The sequence below is a fragment of the Streptopelia decaocto genome (genome assembly GCF_964273445.1).
Source record: "Streptopelia decaocto genome assembly, chromosome: 8".
In the NCBI taxonomy this organism is placed as follows: Eukaryota; Metazoa; Chordata; class Aves; order Columbiformes; family Columbidae; genus Streptopelia; species Streptopelia decaocto.
The window spans coordinates 7,287,963-7,311,079 of record NC_138662.1 but is presented as its reverse complement, the minus strand read 5'-3'; the positions used below and the strand labels follow the sequence as shown (position 1 = coordinate 7,311,079).

Here is a 23,117-nt window from a genome sequence, read left to right as displayed (position 1 = left end):
AAGGACAGAGAAAGCATCTTGATACTCTAGCAGACAGAAATAAAGCTGAAACAACCTGAAAGCTCAGAGGCAATCTAGCTTTGCTCAGATTGTGTAAGAGAGAGTTTTTCCTGTATCTAATGAACAACTGTAAAAATATTTTATGCTACTTATATGTAAATTGTCTTTTAAATCTTCCTCATTATTTCCTACATTTGTTAAAATCTATTTTTAATTAGTCACTAACACAATACAAAACATAAACATGTTTCTAGTGTTTTAAAATGAAAATAAACAGCTGTCATTAACAGTTAGCGATGTTCTGATTTACCTTTGCTTTGGAAAAAATAATCCAAGTATGAGTATTCAGACACTATAAGACGGAGGTAGATGATAAAATACATAGGTCTATGATAAAATAACCATGTGGAATGAGCCACTTGGACATGACATACAGCCACTCCTCTGTTAATAAAAGCTTGTCTACAATGTCATGCTTCCTATTGCTCCGCTGGGCACAGGTTCCTGTGAACAAAGTGACAAGATGACTGCCAGTCCCTTTGAGACAGAGTAATCAGTGGCCTTGTAACTCCATGTCCTGGGAATTCCCTGGTTTCTTACCTGAGCTAACACTTCCATTTCTGCTACTTTCTCATTAGAAGAAGCCATCATGTGAATAAAACTAGAGGAATAAAATTAATTTGTGTAAACATTTTATAAGCATTTAAAATCAAAATAGTATATTCGAGTAGCATTTGGCTGAAAGAATATTAAAAAAAAAAAAAACCAAACAAAACAACAAAAGAAAACCCCTTGAGTACAGCAATGTACTTTGAAACAAAAAATACTTCAGTAACTACAGGAAGAAAGACGTATCTGTCTTTAACACATTCTACACTAAGAAAAGGATAACTATACTCCGTAGGTTGAAGGGGGTGCATTAAGAAAATCCACATACTCTTTGAAATTATAAAAAAATCATAATTTTAAAGGAAGCAAATACAACATCCCTTAGGCATGGGCTGTAGTTTTATGATAAAAGGAGTTTAGTGGCAAATACAGCATGGGGAATTCCCACCTGAGCCATGCACTCCTGTCTACGTGCCCTAGAACACTGGCCTTTCTGATGGATGAAACATATTTCCAGGATCATGCCATGAACCAGAGCAGTTACCTAATCTTGCTTAAATGCAACCTGTGCAGCACAGGCCCACAAACAGCTACCTTGGTCCTGACTGAAGAGGAAAGTGGGGCACTTACAACTAGGTGAGGATAGAAGGTGACAACTTCCTTAGTCAGCACTGCCACCTTTCATATTGTAAAACAAACAAACAACAACAAAAAAAAACGCAAACCTGTACACTGTGAGAAAACATTTCTCAGTTGTTAAAGATTATTATTGTGATCAGTAATTGCCCACAGCATCCATTAACTGTTTACCTATGGGCAAGCCAGTGATGTAAACATATTTAATTTTACCAGATCCTTTTAATAATACAAGTAATTGTAAACTGATTTATTTAATTCTTTATATAATTGTTTTCCCTGAATCTGTAGCTATTTTAAAATTTCTATCCTCCTTACAATTTATGCTTGTGGTTTGTTTTCATGATGAAAACTTTTTTCGGCTAGATGTCCAAATTTAACCTACATTCAATCCTTGTTTAAACTATACACCCACATGAGCACTTCTCCCTTCTAAGTGCTGGACGAATCCTAACCCTTGTGCTATCTACCAAGGTGTCACTCACCAAAATCAGTAACTCTGGTTTTGTATAACAAATGTATGCAGAAATTCACAACCCCATTCACTTACCACTCTCATCAAGTAAGTCCTCCTCATCATCCCCATCATTGTCCTCCTCCATCGCCTCCTCCTCATCTTCCTCCTCCTCCTCTTCCATATCCTCCTGCTCCAAGTCCGGGTCCAGGTCCGGATCACTCCCTGAGATTGACTCGTCTGACATGATTCCCAGTGGTGCTCCTTGTGCATTACCTGCTCATGTTCTACCGGGAGGCAGCCCTGCGAGGAAAGAAGAGGTACATAACGAGCCCAGTAAATCCCAATCTTTGATCCTCAAGGCTCAAAATCATAGCAGGATTACTGCATATAAAAACACAAACCTGCCATCGGTCTTTTAAATAACAGTTATATCAGACTGTACACAAAATCCTGTGCAGAAAATGGATGCCATAAGCAATGTATCATGATGATATAGGGCCAGCATTGTTGAATTAACATCAGAAACAACATATTAACTAATCATACCACAAAACATCTTTATTGGTATCCTTGACATGTAGACAGCAGAAAGATTCATAGCACCAATGTCTGATTATAGAAAAATGCAAAAATAAATACATTATGTGAACTATTTCAGAACACTGCCATCCAAACACGAAGCACAGAAAAAGGACCAGTCCCAGAACACCATATGGATACCCATTACCCTGAACCCCAAGCACTGTGAGCACCGCAGTACACAGACTGTGGGTCACAGACAGAAACCATCCTCTGGCTCAGCTGTACCCACTGGGAAGGTCACCAGCTCCTCACCACAGCCTGTTTGAAGCCTTCATTCCAACCAACAGAGAAGACACAGCGCTACCTTAATAACCGTATGGACAGAAGGCAATGAAGATCCAGTTTTTAAAGGTTGTGTGTCCCTTTGTAAAGCAGGGTAAGAAGAAAAGTGAACACAAAGGAAGGATGGATCAGAGAGAATTGCTCTAAAGGACAAGACTGAAGCTGCCTGGGGATGACTCCTCTGTTATGGTACCCCAGTGCATCACAGCAGAAATCACAGTACAAAACAACAATAAAGCCTAAAGAGAGGGCCAGGGCAATCATAGGTTCATCTGTTCAGATCATGCACTGTCACTTCTGGACAGCGATGGGTACTCCTGGGTACTCCTCTTCCGTACACAAAGAACTATCATAAAGCAGCTGTGATGGATGAAAAGAAACAAACACAACTGAGAAAGAAAAATAAAGGCGGCATCGTGATCTCAAGGAACATAAAGCAAAGTATGTGTTCAAAAAACAAGCCTCAGAAGAATTACTACCCACACATTCCCCAGAAAGCTTTAAAGACAGACAAGGGAAACATTTCTTCGTTACTCATCTTCCACTGCCCCCTACTTACACCACATTTCCAGTGTAAACTATGAAATGTTTGAGAACTAATCAGCCATTTATAGAAAAATAAATCTAAGCAGATAAGGCAGCATGCATATCTACAAACACTTCAAGAAACATTAAAATGTCATTTTCATCTGTGTTTCAGCAGTAACTAGATGAGCTCAGAAACTTGAAGGCTAAAGGCACAACTCAACACCCCTGTAGCAAGGCTGAAAATCTGTCAAGTATACTGAATTATTCCAGTTGAAGTCATCAGTTCCCGCTTTGCCTCTCTCAGCTCCTCAATAACATTGAAGAGTGTCCAAAAGAAAATAAACACAAGGGAAGAAGAGGCTTTGCAGGATTGGTATTGGCATAGGAAGCCTTTCACCGCCAGGTCCCAGGAGCACTATACCACCAGGCAGAGGCAAGTGACATCCCTGCACTGTTACACGTGTCACACGAAATAAGTTGGCTTAGTCAAGCAGATGGTAGAAAAGGCCAACATCTAAATTGGCTCGAGTGGAACTGTGCCAGTTTACACCAGCCAAAGAGATTCATTCAGCTTCTGCGGTCTGCTGGTGGCAGGTCCCGAGCCCCGCGGCGACGCTGGGACCATGGGCACGGCGCCGGCTCTGCTCACTTTCTGACCCCGTGACTTCAGCCAGGGACCGCAGATGCAAAACAAACTATTATCGCATTTTTTTTTTTCCTGAAAAATGCTGTGCTAAAGTCTAGTTGTATTTCAAAACAGCGGGGTTTTTTACTTTTAAATAGCAACAACGTTCCCTTCCAGTTGATATTCAGGCCTGAGGAAAATAAACATTGGTTTTGTACTCAATTTTTTTTGCATTCAAAACTGTAAAGCTGCATGTGTTTCCTCACATTTCAGAAGGAGGTGGTCAGTAGTGTTACCTCTGTGGGTCTCTGCCAGTCACCTGGGATTTCGAGGCGTTTTATTTATTCCCATGTTGTCCAGACTGTGCTATAAAGCATCTTGCATGCTATCTGCCAGGGACCATATCAACAAAACCATGCTAAAAATTTTCCATGTTTTACTATCCCAGCAAACTAAGCACCAACAAAAAAAACCCAAAGGAGGGAAAAAATACAAACACTACTAGCACAGCAGGAATGAATTCTCATCTACAAACAGAAAAAGCAGAAGTGCTTTTTTAATGCCACTAAATGCTCCAGGTCAAAGCGTGACACATGATACAGTTTCTCCTATCAGTATCCTCCTGTGTATCATCTCTCATGTTTCATTGTTTGTTGCAGAGTCTAAAAAAACAGAAAAACAAAAAAAAAGCCCAAACAACAACAACTAAACAACAAACAAACAAAAAACCACAAAGCAAAAAAAAAACCCCACACACCATAAAACACTTTACAAAAATTGTTTAAAGGAAAAGATGTGGGTCCTTGTATCTCTATAAATAAAATCAAACACAGTGAAGAGCAGCCATCTCTCAGACTGGAGTACAAAAGGGCTCTAATCTTAAGGTTTATTTTTGTTCAGCAGTACACATATGTTCTTTATAAGCTAACTTTTGACACCCATTCAGCAGCCCCACCACAAGCAGGAGGGTTAAACAGAAGCTTTCCAAAAGACTTAATTAAACTTTGCAGAAGCTGGGTGAAACAAAGATGGTGAGCTCCTGTGCCTATTGTCACGCTGCCGTCTGTCTAACTCCCTCCCATCCTCCTCCTCGGCCACTGTCCACTGTGTATGGTGGGCTGTGTCTGGGTGGGCTGTCACCCTGCCAAAGGGCTGTCATGCCGCGTGGTGGCAGCGGGAGCAGGGACACGGCAGGACAGGCAGGTAGGCACCACGCAGCCATGCGACTGTCCTCGTTTCTCACACCGATCTGACCCAGTTTGGAGCCTTCCACCAAGGGGAATTACACAACAGGGCCAGATTGTAGCTGCCACGACCGTTTTATGGCTGAGTTACTACAACCTGCCCCATGTCTTGCCTTTGCACACACTGGCACATTGTGCTCAACATTTAATCACTGCAGGAAGGGCACTTTGCAAGAGATAAACAGATTACCTTCAACTAATCAAAGTTATCGTTTGTCTGGACTTTCCCATCAGCCCAGCAGCCTCCAGCCTCCTGCCCTTGGTGTTCAGCAGCACCAAGAAATACAAACCAAATGTGCCATGCCACAGTTCACAACTGAAAGCCACAAGTCCACACGATACAGCACCTGGTTGAACACATGGTGGGGTATTAGGTGAAAACACTTTGAAAAATCCTCTTGCTTACTCAGGGAGGAAAAAAGCGCTGTCATGTTTATCCTACCCGGGAAGTTAAACCCTGCAATCAACTGCACATCAAATTAGCATCCAAGACAGCCTCTCTCATGTATTACGTCCTGTCTTTCAACGAAGATAAAAATAGGCCTGAAGTTTTTTGGGCTTTGCTTTTTTAAGGTAGAACATTTCAAATAGCAAGTAAATGCCATGTGGTGCTGACTGCCTCCTCCTCAGGCTGCACAGAAAGGAGGCCCAGTTCTGAATTAGGAAACTTCAAGGGCTTGCAAATTTGGACACAGTTCTGCTGTCCTCATGTATTTATTTCACTCTGCAAAGATTTAAAATCACCATTTCTTCTTACGTATGAAGTTGGGGAAGAAAAGTGAACATGAACTTTTTCCCTTCTAAGTGATAGTTTTTCACCACAGGGTCAAGCCGGCCATGAGGAAACTATTAAGTGAAAGCAAACATCATGGGATCCGGTGACTTTACCCATTTCTGTGCGACATCACGGCTTCCGTAGAGGCCTTGTCAGCAATATAAAACCTAAACTCGTATTTAATTAACTAGTACAAACAAGTACAAAGGAAGGATGCAGGACAGGGCATCCTTCCCCACCAGAGCAAGGAGAAGCAGGATTCCCCTGCACCTCCAGGAAGCCACAGAAGCCAACATGGCTTTACAGCAGCTCTTTGCCTGCTACGACACAAGTGATTCAGGCACAGGACACGCTCATTCCTGAGTACAAACCCATCCCATACAAATCCCTCCAGAAAGGGCAGGTTTAACACTAATGCTACTACGGTGCTGAACAGTAAAGAGGATTCCATCACCTCCCCAACCTCCAGCCAAGCCCAAGATCTGGGACTCATCAAGATTTGTCCCTTAAAGCTTGTTTTGTAACCAAGACTTCACGTTGGTCATTGTGGTGCCTGGCCATAGAAACAGGATCAAGCACACTGGCAAATCACGGGAGGATTTGCACAGACAGTTTAAAAAAAACAGGTATTTCGAAGTCCATGCTGCATAACGCTCTCCAGTTCCTGCTATACAATCATTTTGTATGGCAAAAATTTCCTTATCTTTTCCTTTCTGTTTTGTTTTTTTTTTGTTTGTTTGTTTCATTTTGTTTGGCAACAAAACAGCAAAATAGTTGGGGCCATAAGATTTCTCTTGAACACTCGGCTCCCACACAAACACTTCAGATGGGATGTGTACGAAGGTAACTGCTGGCTCGTTGAGAGAAATCTTATTTTTTTACTAGATCTCATGCTAGCAGAGTTTTGGTACCTTAGATGTAGCCTTCAGTCACTAATGAAGAATTATTACAAAGCATACAGACGGATCACTAAAAAAAAATGTCATGAGCTTAAGCTTCTCTTTACTATAAAAAAAAAAACTGTAACAGTTTGCAAGTAATAACTTTCAAGGTTATTGCAAAATAACAATGAATACTTTTCTGTTAAATTTAAAAATAAGATAAGAAATAAAACTGAGCTCAGTGGTTTTGGACAGTTTGATTCTAACAAACATTAGAACTTATCTAATTTACATTATGTAACATATTAACATCCCTATTTTACATTAGCATGTAAAAAAAGGTGGGGGAGAGGGGATCATTAAAAGAATAAATATTTTCTCAAAAAAGAGCCAACAGTGTTACTGACCAATACTAGTCTAGCAGATCCCCTTTATGTTTTTAACAAAGCAAACTTACGTGTTTACTGAAAAATCAACAGGAACTTCTTTTCCCCAATGATAACCCCCCAAATTGCACTTAAAGCCATCCTTAATTGATTACTTCGTGACTTAAATCCCTTCTTCCTTTGCAGTCTGAGGCTGTTAGGACTTGAGCAATACAGTTTTTCAGCTGTGACTCACAGATAACTGGTGGCCATGCACTGCTGGCTGGGAAGGAAGAAAACAATTCTCCTCCTTCCTTTTCTCTTGTTCAAGCACAGCAAAACTAAGTGGCATTGATCCCTTAAGCAACGTGTTTACTACAGAAACATTAAACTGAAGAAAGGAAAAAGCAGCAGCTTGTAAAATCATAAATTGGAGAGCATCTGCTTGCCCTGGACCACTCTTCTGAAGAAGGCAAGTGCGTTTCTCCCCACCCCATGCAAATATAGGCACAATGCATGTCGTCTTTGCCCACATGTGACGCGAGTATTAAGGAGCCCGCTGTGATTTGTGGGGAGCAGGAATTGAGAGAAAGAACGAGAGAGTGCTTTGAAAAACACTTCCATGTATCAGCTGCAGGACCTGCTCTTTTATTCTCTCTAGGGTAACAATCTCCTTCCTAAAAGGCACCACAACACTAAAAACAGCCTGAAACTGGTTGTTCCCAGACAACAAAAACAAAAGCTGCTGCAAGAAGGGGTGGAAGAAAGCAAACAAAACAAAAAACAAACTAAAACCAACCCATAAAGAAAGAAAAGGGAGAGCTAATCCTTCCTCTCTGCTGACATGACAGTGCTGGAACGGCGAATGTGACAATGAACATTACATAAGGGTTGGCTCCCACCGTGATCCTGAACAAAAAGAGCCAGCATGAGTCAATGGCAGCGTCTGCCGATCCTTATACAACCCGGACCAGTGACAGCGGCGCACACCGGCACCAGCCACCGCGCACACCGGCACCAGCCACCGCGCACACCGGCACCAGCCACCGCGCACACCGGCACCAGCCGCTGCCGAACAGCCTCCTTTCCCTCCGCCCTTCCTAAGGGATGCAGAGACACCCTGCTGCCCACAGTGCCAATAGTTTGTGACCTCTAAAGAAAAAAAAACCTGAATACTCTTTATAAGATGTCAGTGCTCACTTCCACACAGACTTTGTAAGACACTGACAAGCTCTCTACCTCTAGACAGAGCCAGCAGAAATGGGCAAACTATTTTTGTGTTTGTATACGTGTGTATGTATATAATTATTTGCCTAAACAATGTTGCATTGCTTTTAAAAGCAACTCGATTTGATCACACTAAAGTAGAAATTGGCTTCATATAAATCAGCTCTTTCTTTGAAATACTCATAACACCCTCACTGTCTAGAGGAGCGGTTTGGTTTGTACAACATACAATTTCAGGCTGAGGTAAGAAGCATGTGATCAGTTTTGTTTCCAGTAATTACTGATACTCATCTGGATTAACACCATCATAAATGAACAGAAATTTTGTCTCTTACTTCACTCAACCCCCATTTTTAGCTCTGGTAACTCCTGTATAAATGGCACTTGCATTCCCTGCTAAAGAATATGTTGAGAAAAGGAAACTTTCCTTCCCTCATCACTGTTTCTGCTTTCACAAAATCACAGAATGTTAGGGATTGGGAGAGACCTCAAAAGATCATCTAGTCCAAGCAAACAGTATTTCAACATAAAAGGCACTTTTAAGTGTGCTTTTACAGGTTTTGCCCATGGTGCTATAGCTATACAAAAATAACCAGTACCTGTGAGAGGAGTAAAATCCTGATAAAAGATTTCAAATTATGGGGAAGACCCAACAGTAGGGCATGGCATGTCAGGATTCCAAATTATAATCAATACATTTTATATAGTGGATTAATTTGGGGCAAATTCGCTTACCCTGCATTAATGATAACCATTCTCAAATTCCAAAAGATAGATTTTAAAAATCAGCTCCCAGGAGAGGCGTGCTAAGCCTTCTCTTTGTGCGTACCCAAACTATGGCCAGAGGTGAGCCAATTCCCACGAGAAAGGAAGATCCAGATAACTAAAAGATCCCTCTAGGAGTCTAAGCTCTTGATATACATAGGTGCCAGATAAGAAGTTATGTAATAAATCAAGAATAAATTATATAAACAGAAGCAGTGGAACAGAGAGGAGTGAAGAGGCAAAGAGCTAATCCCCTCTCAAGTAAAGATCAGTCACTGTCACCCTATGAAGACAAGCTGTGGCTTCGGGCTTACCTCCTTGAAGAGTACCCTACAGAAACAGACTGATATAGCTCATGAACAATGTTTTCATCTTTCAGAATGAGGAAAATTGCATGTTTTCCTGATGCTGAAAGGTCTAGTTGATCTATCCTGTTCCCTCAGCATCACCCCATCCACACGCTCTTGTTCTTTGCCCCCCAGAGAAGCACATTTCATTACGAGGAATAATTCACACCTGTCACTGTGTCTCTGCTCATGAAACCAGGGTTCCCACCAGCCACGGTCCAGGGCAACCCAGCATCCCCAGTGAGACTGACACCAGTCACGCGTCACACTGTCACCAACCAATCACAAAGTAAGCACCACTTCACTCTTCCCTTGGTCATATGTCTGCACCTGACTACCAACTGCTGCAGGGGACCAGGAGTTTGTTTTCAGTGCCTCATCCTTCTTCCTCTTGGTTTATGCAGTTTTTAGAAAAAGGAAGAATTCAACATGGTTTTGTTCCTCTTTATTCCCTACCCCACCTCCAGCAATGATAATTACACGAGCGACAAGAAAGCATTTCTTATGCCACCTACAGTTTACCAAAGAAACTTGAACAAGAGCAAAAAAAGAAAGACAAAAACCAAAAAATCCTGAAGTAGGAGGAAATTAAAATAAACAGTTTTGAACTCCCATGATATGAAGATGACAATTAGCATATGTTAGACCCCAGTCGCTCTAGTCTGTCAAACAATCAGACATACTGATTTTTATTGGATTCCACTGCAGATTAAAAATCCATTAAAGAATTAAAAACTGTCAGAAACAGGAGTTTCTTTCAGAGTCATTCCCTACATTCTACTTGCACAGTGCTGGAAAAATTTCCAGTAAGTCACACTTATAAAGGTCACTTTTTGCTGGTTTTGAGAACAAAGTCACCAAAACCTGTTGATCTTCGCCTTTCCCACTAAACAGGCCAAAATAAAACCGTTGCACAGATCATTATCTATCCTGCACAAACACATTTGTTTTGAAAACACTTAAAATTGACACTATAGGCAGCTCACACGGAAAGCAAAGGGATGAAGTAGCCTCCTGTGGTTTTGTCCTTAGAAATGGAAGCACCGCTTTGGTTGCATCTCACTAGCTCAAAACCTCCCAATGGTTTGGACAGGCCTGCAAGGGAGAAGAATGCAGCTCACTGCCTCTCACCATCCAACACACTGTTGTGTGCATACACACACAAAAAACACCCCAATCAGAGATAATTAGTATTATTTCACAAAAGAAACTGAGCTATGAGTCTCATGATATACATATTAGAATTTTTATCTTATAAAATTGTGAGTATATGACTCTGCATATTTGAGCTTACTTTCAAAAGAGCTTTAAAAGCAGCACAATGCAAGTTTGGCTAAGGAGATACACAAATATTAACAGAAAGATAATATACCCTGTGGGTCACCATACCCTTTTGGTAAACACACTCAACTATCCAGTCCCAATGTACGTTAAACAGGACATTAACTACTATTACAAATGAGCACAGGCATATCCAATGCTAAGACAGGAAGGTACAATTGAAAATGGACATATTAGCAAATCATTAAAAGACACCATATGGTGAATAAGGACCATGACAGTCACCTACAGAAGGAGCTGCTGGCTACAGACACAACTCTTTCAGAGTAAAAATGCCACTACTTCCCAAAGGTATAAATTCACTTTCATAACTGCCAGGAATGTCTTTTGTAGTACTTGTTCTTACTGAACAGACAACACTGTAGAGATACTCACACCCATGCAGAATCCAAATGTTATGTTTCCAAGATTCAGAAACAGAACTATAAAGAGCATTCAGCTGTGATCTTCAAAACACCACAACCTTTTGAGTATTCTTTCTCTCAAAGATAAGTGCAAGTTTCAGTTCACTGCTTTCCCCAAGTGACCGCTTTTTCTATCAGAACTCATTTAGCATTTGCAAACACTGCCTGACCGGCAGCTGTACCCAGCGAGCAAGGAGAGAAGGAACTGCCAGCAGGTTGGTTCTTCCTGCTTCGTGGTGACATGTCACCATCCCAGGCAAAGGGGACGTATGTTCTAAGAAGTCAACATCCCTACACTCAGCTGCTGCGATCTTCCGAAATACAACAGAGGCAGAATTTTGTGTCCCATCTTCATTTTTCCTCTCCCCCTCTCAAATTTTTAGTTGAATTACCAGCCTTGAATCCAGGCTGCCAAGTCATTTTACTCAAGCTACCCATTTGCCCAATTGTAGGAACTCTTAATCATTATTGATTTGGGCTGAACTCAGAAATTTTAACACTAAGTACAACTTTTCTTTTGATTGGAGTTCTTGGGTACAATTATTAGCACTATTTAACAGAGAAAACTGTTTACATGGCATTTCCAGAGCAGATTTACTAGCAACACTGTAAAACCTCACTTAATTTCATTCATAGTTCTCTCTCTGCTAGGGATGAAGGACGTAAATGGTACTAAATGGTAAATGGACTTTCTAGCGGGCACACCTCTGGATGCATTTGTTGCTATGAATGTATATAAAAATATTCACAAAATGTTCCATGCTAGCAGCGGAGGCTCACAGATCTGTACCTCATTCTGTTAAAATAAGCATTTCACTGACTAGAAATATTGATTTAGTTGAAATATAAGATCTCCTCTCTTCCTTGTGTTTCACAAGTGCTGTGGTAAGTACAGGAGAAAGAAAAAGGCACCTCTAAACAATTTTTTAAGAGAGAGTCAGAAAAAAAATATTTCTTACAGAGTGTGCATGACTAAGCAGATCACCCATTTCCTCAGTGTTCTCTGCTCATTATCTGACTCTTATTTCTCTCAAGTAGTTAACTACTGTCATTATAGAATAAACAAATTCAGATCACATAATAAAGGCCTTAGTTGCTCACATTCCTTGGAGAACAGGATGTGAAGTTACAGTGGATAGAAACTTAAAAATGCTGGCTAGGGCAAACCTTGGTATGCATTGTCCAGAGCTAAGAGTTTCCCCCCGCCAAAAAAAAACCAACAGCTTCCCCAGGAAATTCTCCTCCAGAGATAAGAGGATTATGTCCTAGGATTGAGGAAAAATCGGCAACAAAATCTCTTCTGGCATAAAAGCTTTTTCCCAAATATCTAATCTCAAAGGCATCCTGCTTTTTCAACCCCAGGCCGTCATTCTATGCAACGGTCATTCTGCTGTCCAGTTTTCAAGGCAATTGCTTTACCCTGTTTAGGGTAAGGGTTGCAAGGCACAGATTTTTGTAAGGTTTATTTTTTGGTCCTGTTCCCTCAATTTGTTGACACAAGAAACCGAAAACCCAACCAATGACACCACTCCTACAACAACTTCTTAATTTAAGAAAATACTCTTTGTTCCTCCTACCTCCCACACCCCAACATACCCTGCAAAAACAATCTGACTTTTCTTATTTCTTAAGCCCGGACACTTGTGTTTGAGGGGTCGCTGAGATGACTCCACAACCCTGGCACTTTTTTAAGAGGAACATCCAACTGCTTCTGGAAAGGAAAAGCCACAGCCAGTCATTTTTCACACAAGTAGTGATGCTGCAAGACTAATCTCAGCCTCTGGACAGTTACACTATACTACCAGTGCTGTGTCTTTCATCAGTGACTGATGCAAAGACTAAACAAAAGACAGTGATAAACACAAGATGGCAACCAAAACCTGATGCTAATCCCACCGGTTAGAGAGACAGTGACATGCCCTGACATGGCCAGGCAGTTTTCAGATTTCACTGGCACCAGAAGGGTAATAAACATTTGTCCTTGATTAAATTACCCGTTTTCCCTTCTGCTGACTGCAGCTTCTCAGGCCTCGGACACTCTCTGCAGCAGCTGCTCTCTCCCGCCAAGCGCACCCATCCGGACTGTGCCAGCACCACGGCCTGCGCGGCCGCACAGCAAACTGATTCGGCAAAAAAAACAACCCACAAGCAAAATCCAGTTCCCAAAGGTGATTTACTACAATGTTGCATGAATAGCTGTGCAGGCACAAAGGAAAAAAAAAACAGTCAAGAGGGTGGGAACAAGCAGCCCTGGGTATGGCCAGATCAAGCTGGCATCAATGTCCGCAGGGCTGTGGTCTCAGCAGCCAGAATGGTGCTCCACGTACAGGGGACAGACAGCGTTTTGACTTAAGAAAGTGATAAAACTTCCTTACCTTTGTTGCAATCACCGATCAAAAGGATCGTGCATGTATCTGAGGTGAGACATGAACATTCTCATATTTAATCCTCTCATTTGTCCCCTTCTTTAAATAGTCACGGCATCATTATGTGGTTTGTGCAGAGAGGTATCTATTTTTGAAGTTCATTTGGTTGGTTTTTTCTAATTGAAAAATCAATGCAATTGCCACTCAAAGGACAAAAGTACCATCAATTATACCACACAGTTAGAGACTCTCACTGTGCACTGTTAACATCTCTCTCCCCATAACAAATACTTTAAAACTGCTCAAAGCAAAATACAGATAGACCTTCTCATGTAAGTCCTTAACATTTAACGTACTTATTGATAGCCCTTGTGCGCAGGTCCTTGCAGTTACATGTGGGTACTAGCACAAAGAAAGGATAAGGTTCTGTTCTGGGGAGCAGGAGATAAGCTGCCCTGACCTAGAGAAACTGGTGACTGAAATTTCTCCAGGTCAGGGCAGGTCCTCTCCTAAACACACTCAGGCAGGACTCATGAAAGGAACATGTCTACATGGTGACAAAGGGAAGTGACATAATCTGCACCATGAGAACAAATGGGTAATTGCTTTGACCTCATGAAGAGGAATTTGCTTTGGCCATGATGCCCTTGCCTGAGATCAAGGGCTAATTGTTAGTACCGGAAGAAAATCACTTCCTTCAGCCCTCTACCTTTCTTCATTTTCATGTTGTGTCTTATTACATCTGGGATAAGCAGATATTCCTGAGTTGTCCTAGAATGTAGACCTTTCCCTGACATTTTCAGCAAATATTTTATTTTATTCTTGATCTCGGAAACCTTTGCTTTGCTCCCAACATCCACTATACTTTGCCGCCTGCTTAAAATGCAGGGCTCCTGGCACGCAGTGCTTTCTGCAGTTGAGGCTGACCCTCCCAACCCATCCCATGCAACCAAGGGCCACCATAGAGATCTGGCCATAGATAGATCTGGTATATGTAGCCTCTCACGCATGCTCCCTGTTTGCTTTGTGTTTATTTCACTCAGCACTTGAACTTCCCACAAACTGCTCAAGGGGGCAGAACCCTCTTTGTCATGAAGTCCTCAAAGCCACCGCTCATCCCTTCTCCTGTCAGGAACGAAGTCACTGCCACTTCAGAAGCTGCTACTCATGGTCTCCATTTTCTGACCGTGGTCACAGGTAACCCCTTCGTTTACAACCTCATACTGAATAATATCACAGACAAGTGAAGATACGAGTGATGAGAGAAGAGACAGGTCCCCTCAGCAGCTCTGAGCAACACACCTGTCTGGTATAGGATGTAGGAAGAGTTCTAGCAGAGCAGGACAAAACAAAGTAGAAAAAAAGAATGGAATCTTTATCTCCTGGGTTCTACAATCCTTCCCCCATCCCCAAAATCTCACCCAGACTCCTGGACAATTAACGCTGTTCTCCCTCAATCTTCCCTGCTGTAAATAATGAGAGGTGGAGTTACCTTATAATCCTCATGGGGAGCAGCAGCACAAAACTGATGTGATTTCGCAGAGGAACAGCCAAAAACTGTTTGACTCCCCTCTGTCCTGTCCTTTTTTATTGCACTTTTTTAATTTCTAAGATAAACACAAATCAAAAAGCCATGCATGAGTTTCTTTTGGCTAGCATATAACATACAACCCAGCTAACCTGAAACCTAAAGACGGCAAAGTAGCAATATTATTTTTATTCAAGGAAAAAGACATGAGAAATTTCAACTTTTGAATCCATTTTCTGTAAGGTCAAGGTGAAGATTTTTTTAATTAAGTTAAAAACATACAAGTTGAAGTCTAAAAGGAAGATTCATTATTTCTGAAAATCTAGAAAGAGTGTCTATATTCAAAGGGTTTTTTTCTGTATCAGTTTGGAGCTTCCTTAAGGAAGTCGGGAAAAAATGTTACCTAAATCACAGCTTCTTCATTTTCATCTCTGATGCCACTCCAGTTCTTGTGGTGCAATTTTTCCACAATAATAACAACAGGTGTTGTTAAAGCAGCAAGACTTGAAAAACTAGAGGATTCCATTAAAAGTGACAGTATATTTTAAGGAAAACTATATTCCAAAATATTTAAAAACTGAGAGAGACCAGCAACAGATTTAGAAACAAAAAGATCATTACTTTCAGAACCATTCTAAGTTACAATGATCACCTTTAAAAAAAAAAATAAACAACGTCATCTAGACTATGAAATAATATTTTTAACTTCCAGGCACTGGCTGATACCATACCTTTTTCCACTAAATTAAAGAGCCTTTTGGTACACAGCTTATTTTCCCCAAAGAAAATTGAGAAACTTTTAAATATCTCACGATAAGCTAAACCAATTGAGCACTTTAAGAAAAAGTTTTATAATGAGTGACTTAATCGCCCAAGCAACACCAAACGTTACATCATCTTCCTTGCTTTTAAAATTCCATTAAAAAATGTCAGCATTAAACCAGGTCAAAATATTTCCTCACTGATTTCACCCCTCTGTCCTTATTCAGTATTTCCTGCTATTATGGATGTACATTAGTATTAAAAAAGTAATCAGCTTATTTTAGTAGTCCTCCTATCTACAGTGTTACTCTGAGGACTCACATATGGCCATATACATATATATATATATATGTGTGTGTGTGTGTGTGTGTGTGTGTATATATATGCTGAGCTCCTGCCCTCCTCTCCAAGGTCTCCAGTTTCTGGAAGCACAATTCTTTTTTCTAGACCGATAGCCTCCAGTCTTTCCCACAACACGCATAACTTTATGCTCCATCTCTATAAACACACATTTGGCCATATTAGACTCAGTTACCCACACAATCTGAAGGACACTGTACAGCTGCCATTCCTTCTTCATGCTTCACCACTCACTGCATCCTTTACATAATCCACAAATTTGATCAGCTCCAATTTCATGTTTTCTTCCAGGCCACTGAACAAAATACTACAAACCACTAGACTACTATAAATCCCTGAAACATCCTCCATTCATTTTCTGTTTCCCACATCTGCTATTTTTAATCTAGGTTTTGACTAACTGACCATACACGAAAACATATCTGTTGAACAAGGTTCACTTTGCAACAATACCCTTATTGATTAGTATTGCAGAAGGAATGGGAATATAATCATCACACAAATCCCATATCCAAGTATATGTTTGATACAAGAGTTTTGATTACAACTTTTTGATCTTCCAGAGCACTGACACTCACCAGCCATGTAGCAGTTTCCTTTATTTCACTAATTTTGAGTAAACCCTACCACCAGCCCTCCTCAATCAACTCCTTTTTGAGTAACATCCTGGTTTCCATGCTGACTCAGGCTGCGTGAGCATTGCCACCCCACAGCCCCTTTTCAGGCTTTGTCCAGTTCATAAATTTTGTTTGGTTTGAGGTTTGATTGGTTGTCTTTTTATTAGCCCTTGGGTGCAGCATACAGCTAGTGGAACTCACATGAAATCAATACACTTTAATAACCTATTTATTGCAGATTCAACAACTCCAAATATAATAGCCCACACTTAATTGATGCTGATATCAGGGACAAGGCTTGAGTTTCTCAGAGACTGAAGAAAATCTTTTGATGAATTATCTTTTACCTAAAACATGATTTCCATGGTTCTCATGGGCTAGAAAAGCTTTCTTCACAAGCAAAAATTTTGGGTAAAAATTTTCATTGCCAAGGGAAGAAAGTACAAGTCAAGATCGTATTACATCCACCACATTTCAATGATACACTGTACTTGCCCTACAAATTCTTTGTACACGACCATCCACATTGGCTAAGTAATGGAAGGGTTCTGTAGTTCCTGTTAATCAATTCTGCCCCCATATAGCTCCAGTTCTTTGTTAATTAGATCAAGCTAGCTTTCCACAGAGAATGCCAGAGTAAAGTTATCTGCCTGTAAACTGCCAAATCATTACAAAACCTCTTTAATTGCTTTTCTAAGTTTAATGTCCCTCTTAAGGCTCTCTTGTTGTGTAAACTGCATTGTTTTGCATGTTAGGCCTCAATCAAAGTCCTCTCATGTTCAGCATAGATTTTGATGTATTTGTAACACAAGAAAGCATGTGGGTATATTGAGCTTTTCCAGCTATTATTTTTTACTTAGCTGCCAGCAAAAGTCCACCAGCGTAGCGCTAATTACAGTGGCAGAGGAGAGCTTCTGTTAATATGCTTAATCCTTGGCTAGAAATTTAAGTCATGGCAGTAGAAAGTGTTTTGTGCCAGCACATTGCATCTAATGAGGCTTCTACCAGCACCGCTGCGTGTGCACATGAAGGGGGCGGAGGAGGACAGAGTCACATCAAGTCATATCAGCAAGAAGCTGGTTCACCTAATCAACTCTCCTCCCTTTCAAATAGGTGTTCAAGAAGCCAATGCTAACTGCACTTTGCAGATCAAAAACCCCTCCTAGGATTTAGGACAGTAGCAGAGGGCTCTATTTATAAGGTTTGAACACTGTATATATATATATATATATATATATATATATATATATACACATATATATATTATACCACAAGCCATGCTGACAGTATCTAACATTTCTTCAGCCTCATTGTCAAGCAACTGGCTAAAAGTCTTCGCCTCAAGATTTCTGCATCCTTGAACATCTTCTGCCATGAAGTTATTCAGCGCTTTTCTCAAGCACAGAGTCAATACTCCCTCCAGACAGGTTCACACCAGCCTTTATGTTTGTTCTAATGTTTGAATAATCAGTTGTTACTCATACCTAAATTGGTTCAATCTTCCTTCGTTTCTGCATTCAAACTTGCAGATACATCTGCAGAATAGCAGCTTTGGGACAAGCCAACACAGAGTGCTTCAAATCGCTGCTCCCACTTACAGAGCATGCTGAAAATGCTGCTATTAAATTATAAGTGATGTAATACTTCTCTTTTTTCCCCTCCTCCTTCAAATGAGTTCTAGTTACCTTCAAAATGCCACAAGATTTTTAAAGGTGTCAGAGTAACCCCAACTCCAGCATTACCACTGAGCAAGAACAAGATTTAAATTATGAGTGCTGCTCTGAGTTTACAATAGGACTGAATCAGTCTTGCTTGCAGGACTAAACTGACATTCTGCTATTCCACTTCAGACATAAAGTTGAGTCAATGGTATGCCTGGCCTTCAAGAACTTCTAAAAGCCTATTTTCTGTACTTTGAGGTATATTTCAAAGCAATCATTCTTGATAAGTTTTATATCTGCATGGCTAAAATCAATGCATACATTTTTCACCCTTCATTTTCCCCAAAAAACTTGTTTCAACTTCAGATATCCTCATTCTGATAGCAAATATGCGCAATCAGCACTTGCTGGTTACCACATATAAAATACTGATCAGTTAGTTTCTTAGTGTTCCTTAGAATAAGAAGTCACCAGCTAGCAGGTTCAAAAGAACAATGACTGAAAAAAAACAAAACACACTACCATATTCTCAGAAGTCAAACCAGCTTCTAAAGGTGCCTGTTCAACAATTTTTCCCCTCTCATGGCTACCTGTATTTCCACCTTCTTCCTTCTCGCATTATGGAATGACATTCGATTTCATCAACTGCTACTTTATCATCCCCCTTCATTTTCAGAATTCTGTTTCTTCATAAGCATAAAACCCTAGAAAACAGAGGTTTCTAAAATTTAATAAGAAATGAAGCTTTTTTCAAATTACCTAAATATCAGATTCTACACATGCTGTTCTACAAGTCTGAACATAACTATTGATTTCTACTTCTTCTGTGTTGGGGTAAGTACTTAATAAACACTGATTTGGGGGACAGAGGGGAACTGCAGCTCTCTATAGATTATCTTATTTTTATATAGCTTCAAATGTTGCTTAAATACAACAAATTCCTATCTTGCAATAAGCATTCTCTGAAACAAACCCATCTGTAATTAACTCAACATGCTTGACAATCAGGAAAATATTATGTAGAAATTATTTTGTGTAAACAGAAAACACACATCTCAAAATTATATCTGTACCAAGTATCTAGGAATATCAAATGGTACTTAGCTTCTGAAGGAACTGTGTTCTCCAGAATTAAGTTTAAACTAAGAAACTTCATTAGCAGGGGATATTTGTCCTGCAGAGTGTTATGTTGCAAAAACTTCTAAGCACCCGAAGGAAACAAGTTCAAGGAAATGACACTAACATAACTGCACTGCAACTAACTGCATTCTTAAAAATATTGCATTTAAATGTTTCATTTAACTGACATCCATAAACAACACTATCTGAAAACACATTTCCTACGTTACTAAATTCTGGATTTGAATTTGATCAAATGAGATTCAACTCAATCCTCACGGTAAAAGTCTCACTCCACTGCCACTCCCTTCTCAGCCCGGTAACCTGATACATCTCAAAGAGGTATTTGAAACAACACAATTTTGAGAAACAAAGGCACAGCAACACAACTGGCAGACCTGTGGGCTGGGAGGCACAACCAGTCAGGGTATGTGCAACAGCAGAACAGTTAGGAAAGGCCAGGTAGTCAACAGTCACCACTAGCAACAACTGCAATGTGTGGAAAAGGATGGAAGAACTACTGCTCAGTGCTGCAGAAGGTGTGATTTGATGCATGTGTGTAAGTATCACCCAGGTATGTGCTCACATACATGTCAAGGAGGCTCTTTTCAGAGATGCACGGCAGAGGGTGAGATACAACAGTTGTGTGTGTTACATACAGGTACATACAAACACAAAATGTGACACAGGTTGGACAGCAGGCTAAACACAAGTCAGCAGTGTACCCTGGCAGTGGTGCAAGCTAACAGCATGCTGGGCTGCCCCAGCAGAAGCACAGCCTGCATGAGCAAGGAACCCATCATTCCCTGTCACTTGGCGGTTTCCACACCCACCTGAAACACCATGTGCAGTTTTGAACACTCCAGTACAACCAAGACACAAATAAACCCGAGTGAGTTCAGTGGAGGACTACCAAGATCTTCAGGGGAACAGAGCACTTGCTGTGTGAGGAAAGGCTGCAAGAGCTGGGGTTGTCCAGACACGGAGGTTCTCCAGAAGATGGGAGGCACAGAGATAGGCGGCAGGAGGACAGGAGACATAAACTGCAATAGCAGAGGTTGTGACCTGACATAGAGAAAGAACCTTTCCCTGTGGAGACAGTCAAACACTGGAACAGGGACACAGAGACTGAGAAATCTTTGGAAGGTTGAATACCTGAATGAACAAAGCCCTGGTCTGAATTTGGTGTTGACCCCGCTATGAGCAGCAGGTTTGACCAGACACCTCCTGAGGACTTTTCCAGCCTGAATTATTCTACGACATTGACTTGGATCCCAGAGAACACTAAAATGACCTGTTACCATTTTCTATGCCAGATTATACTTCTCAAATCTCCACTACTGAGATAAGACAGGAAACACATTGTTTGTTTTTTCTCCTCAAAAGAGCATATGATGTTCCAGTCCAGGACCTGCAATACTCTCAAATATCAAAATTGGAATTTCAAGAGATTTGAGGCATGCAGAAGTTACCCGAGTGTAGTACAAGTGGAACACTGTGGCTAAACATTCATCTTCTTTTGGGAGGGGGAGAAGGTGGTATTCAGTTTGAGGCAGTGTTAACCCAGAAAACATCACACAACCACCAAATCTTTTCCTTAAAGCAGCAACTATATTTTTCTTGGAAATTTCACATTCAGCACCTACCGTTAATGAACAACTCCTATATTCTGATGCTGATAAGGTCACAGGAAAAGAGCTGTTCGCTCTGTGTATTCAGGATGTATAGCTTCACACCTGGGAAAAGAAGCCTCACTTAGCAAACCAAAGGCCGCTCCAGAGCTCCCATCAGAAGCACCTGCAGTGGCCTAAGCAGGCTGGTTTGTTTTCATCCCTCTGCTGGACACTACTGCCCCTAGAGCAGAACTACCAAAACAAAGGATGTTTATTCTAAAATAACTGATTTTGCACTGAAGCAGACAGAGAATTGCTCACAAGGTCCATTACTCTAACCTGGGGAGGGGAGTTACCACCTTTGATCAGGCAGCAAGAACATCTTAAAACAATACAGAAGTTTCTGCAGTCATTGCCTATGGGCTATATTGATTATTTGTAACCACAACATTTGTGTAACCGTACAAAGATATCCAATGTTAACGAAGTTAAAAAGACAAGCAAATGTGATCATTAACATCTTATTAGCATAAAAAGGTAAAAAAAAAAAGAGCTCCATTATTTCCTTTTAAAGACTTTTTTTTCAATAAAAATTCCCCGCCTGCAGACTAAGGTGATGTACTGAGAACTTTTTAAAGCACCAGTTTTGTACAAATCAGTGAAGTGGAAGGAGGGGAAATCAATGGAGTTTACAAGTGTCTCATAAACACGAGCACCAAAACGTCCAGTCACCAACGTAACCACCAACAAAAGCAGCCCATAAACTATTCCATAGGGGGAGCAAGTTAAAAAGCAATGAGACAGGATCAAGAGATAACAGCTCAACACACCGAGACTTCTCCCTCTAAAGCTCACCACCAAGTCTCGCACAGACACTAAATTTTTACTTTGCGTGTCTGTTTATCAGCCCTACAGATTACGGCTGTTCAGCCGCAGCAGGAGCGGGACAAGCGCTGTGCCCGGCACAGCCGGGCTCTGCCAGCCCCCCCGCTCGGGTCCCTCCTTGCAGCGCGGGTGGGCACCGAGGAGCCCGACACCCCACGGGGGCAGATGCAGCCCCGCAGCCGGCCCGCCCACGCCCCCGAAATCAGACACTCGCTTAGGCCCCGAACCGCGGCGGGATGCAGCGGGAGATGAGCCCCCCCAAGCCCGGGCTCGGCGGTCCCCGGGCCGGTCGCCCCGCTCCCACAGTAGCTGGCGGGGCCCGGCGCGGGGGGTGCAGCCTCAGCCAAACCCTCGCCCCCAGGCTCAGCCCGGCAGCCCCCGGCTCCCTCACACCGCTGCGCCGGCATCGGGCTCCCCAGGAGCCGCGCCGCTACCCCGCCGCCCTCCCGCCCCCTCACACCGGGTGGCTGTTTCCCCGCTGCCCCCACTCCACCCCCCACGGGCCCAGCAGCCTTTGCCCCTCCACCCCCTCGCCCGGGTGTCCGCTCGCCCGCCCCCGCAGCCCCCCGGCCCGGGCGGCCGGCGCCCCACGCCGCTGCTCACACACCCCCGGCGGGGCGGGGCGGGCGGCCGCGGGCCTCCGCCGGCGCGCCCCTTCCCGGCTCGCTCCCATTGTGGCAGCGGCGCCCCCACGGCGCCGCACCGCCGAGCTCTCACCTCGGCCGGGGGGGCGGGGGGGCTGCGGCGGGCCCCGGGAGCTGAGGCCGCCCGCCCGCCTCCGTCCCAGCCTCGGCGCTCAGCCGCCGCTCGGGGGCCGCATCACCCAGCGTCCGGCCCCCCCCACCCCCCGCTGGAGCATCCGCAGGATCCCCCGGGCAGCAACAGGCGCCTCCGCCGCAAAGGTTCCGCAGGGCGGAGAAAGGTTCCTCCCCGCCGCGGAGGGCGGGAAGGCGGCGGGAGCCGCGCGGCGGGGACGGGGCGGCCCGGCCCTGGGTGGGCCCCGCGCCGCTCGGCCGTCAGGGCCCGCTCGCCGCGGGACGGGGCCGCTCCGCGCCGCCAGGGCCCGGCCTCCCGCCGGAGTCCCGCGGGCCCCATCCGCCCGCTGGGCAGGCCCGGGAGCGGGTAACGGCGGGAGCTC

The 23,117-nt window shown here is 42.7% G+C and overlaps 1 protein-coding gene across 5 annotated transcripts in view; it reads right to left on the bottom strand.

Annotated features, from left to right (window-relative positions):
* Positions 1 to 22,825, bottom strand: part of RAD54L2 (RAD54 like 2) — a 68,324-nt gene extending 45,499 nt beyond the window's left edge. For 4 of the 5 annotated variants that reach the window (XR_014184788.1, XM_082060192.1, XM_082060196.1 and 1 more), the window contains exons 1-3: positions 22,697 to 22,818; positions 21,128 to 21,217; positions 1,796 to 2,002 (exon numbers count right to left, since the gene is read on the bottom strand). Coding sequence is in view for 4 of the 5 variants with exons in the window: in XM_082060192.1 (XP_081916318.1) it covers positions 1,796 to 1,946 (151 nt within the window). In the remaining variant the exon portion in view is untranslated. Of the gene's footprint in view, positions 1 to 1,795; positions 2,003 to 21,127; positions 21,218 to 22,696 lie in introns of all 5 variants that reach the window. The other variant, XM_082060193.1, reaches the window with a different exon arrangement.
* Between the last annotated feature and the right edge of the window lie 292 nt (positions 22,826 to 23,117).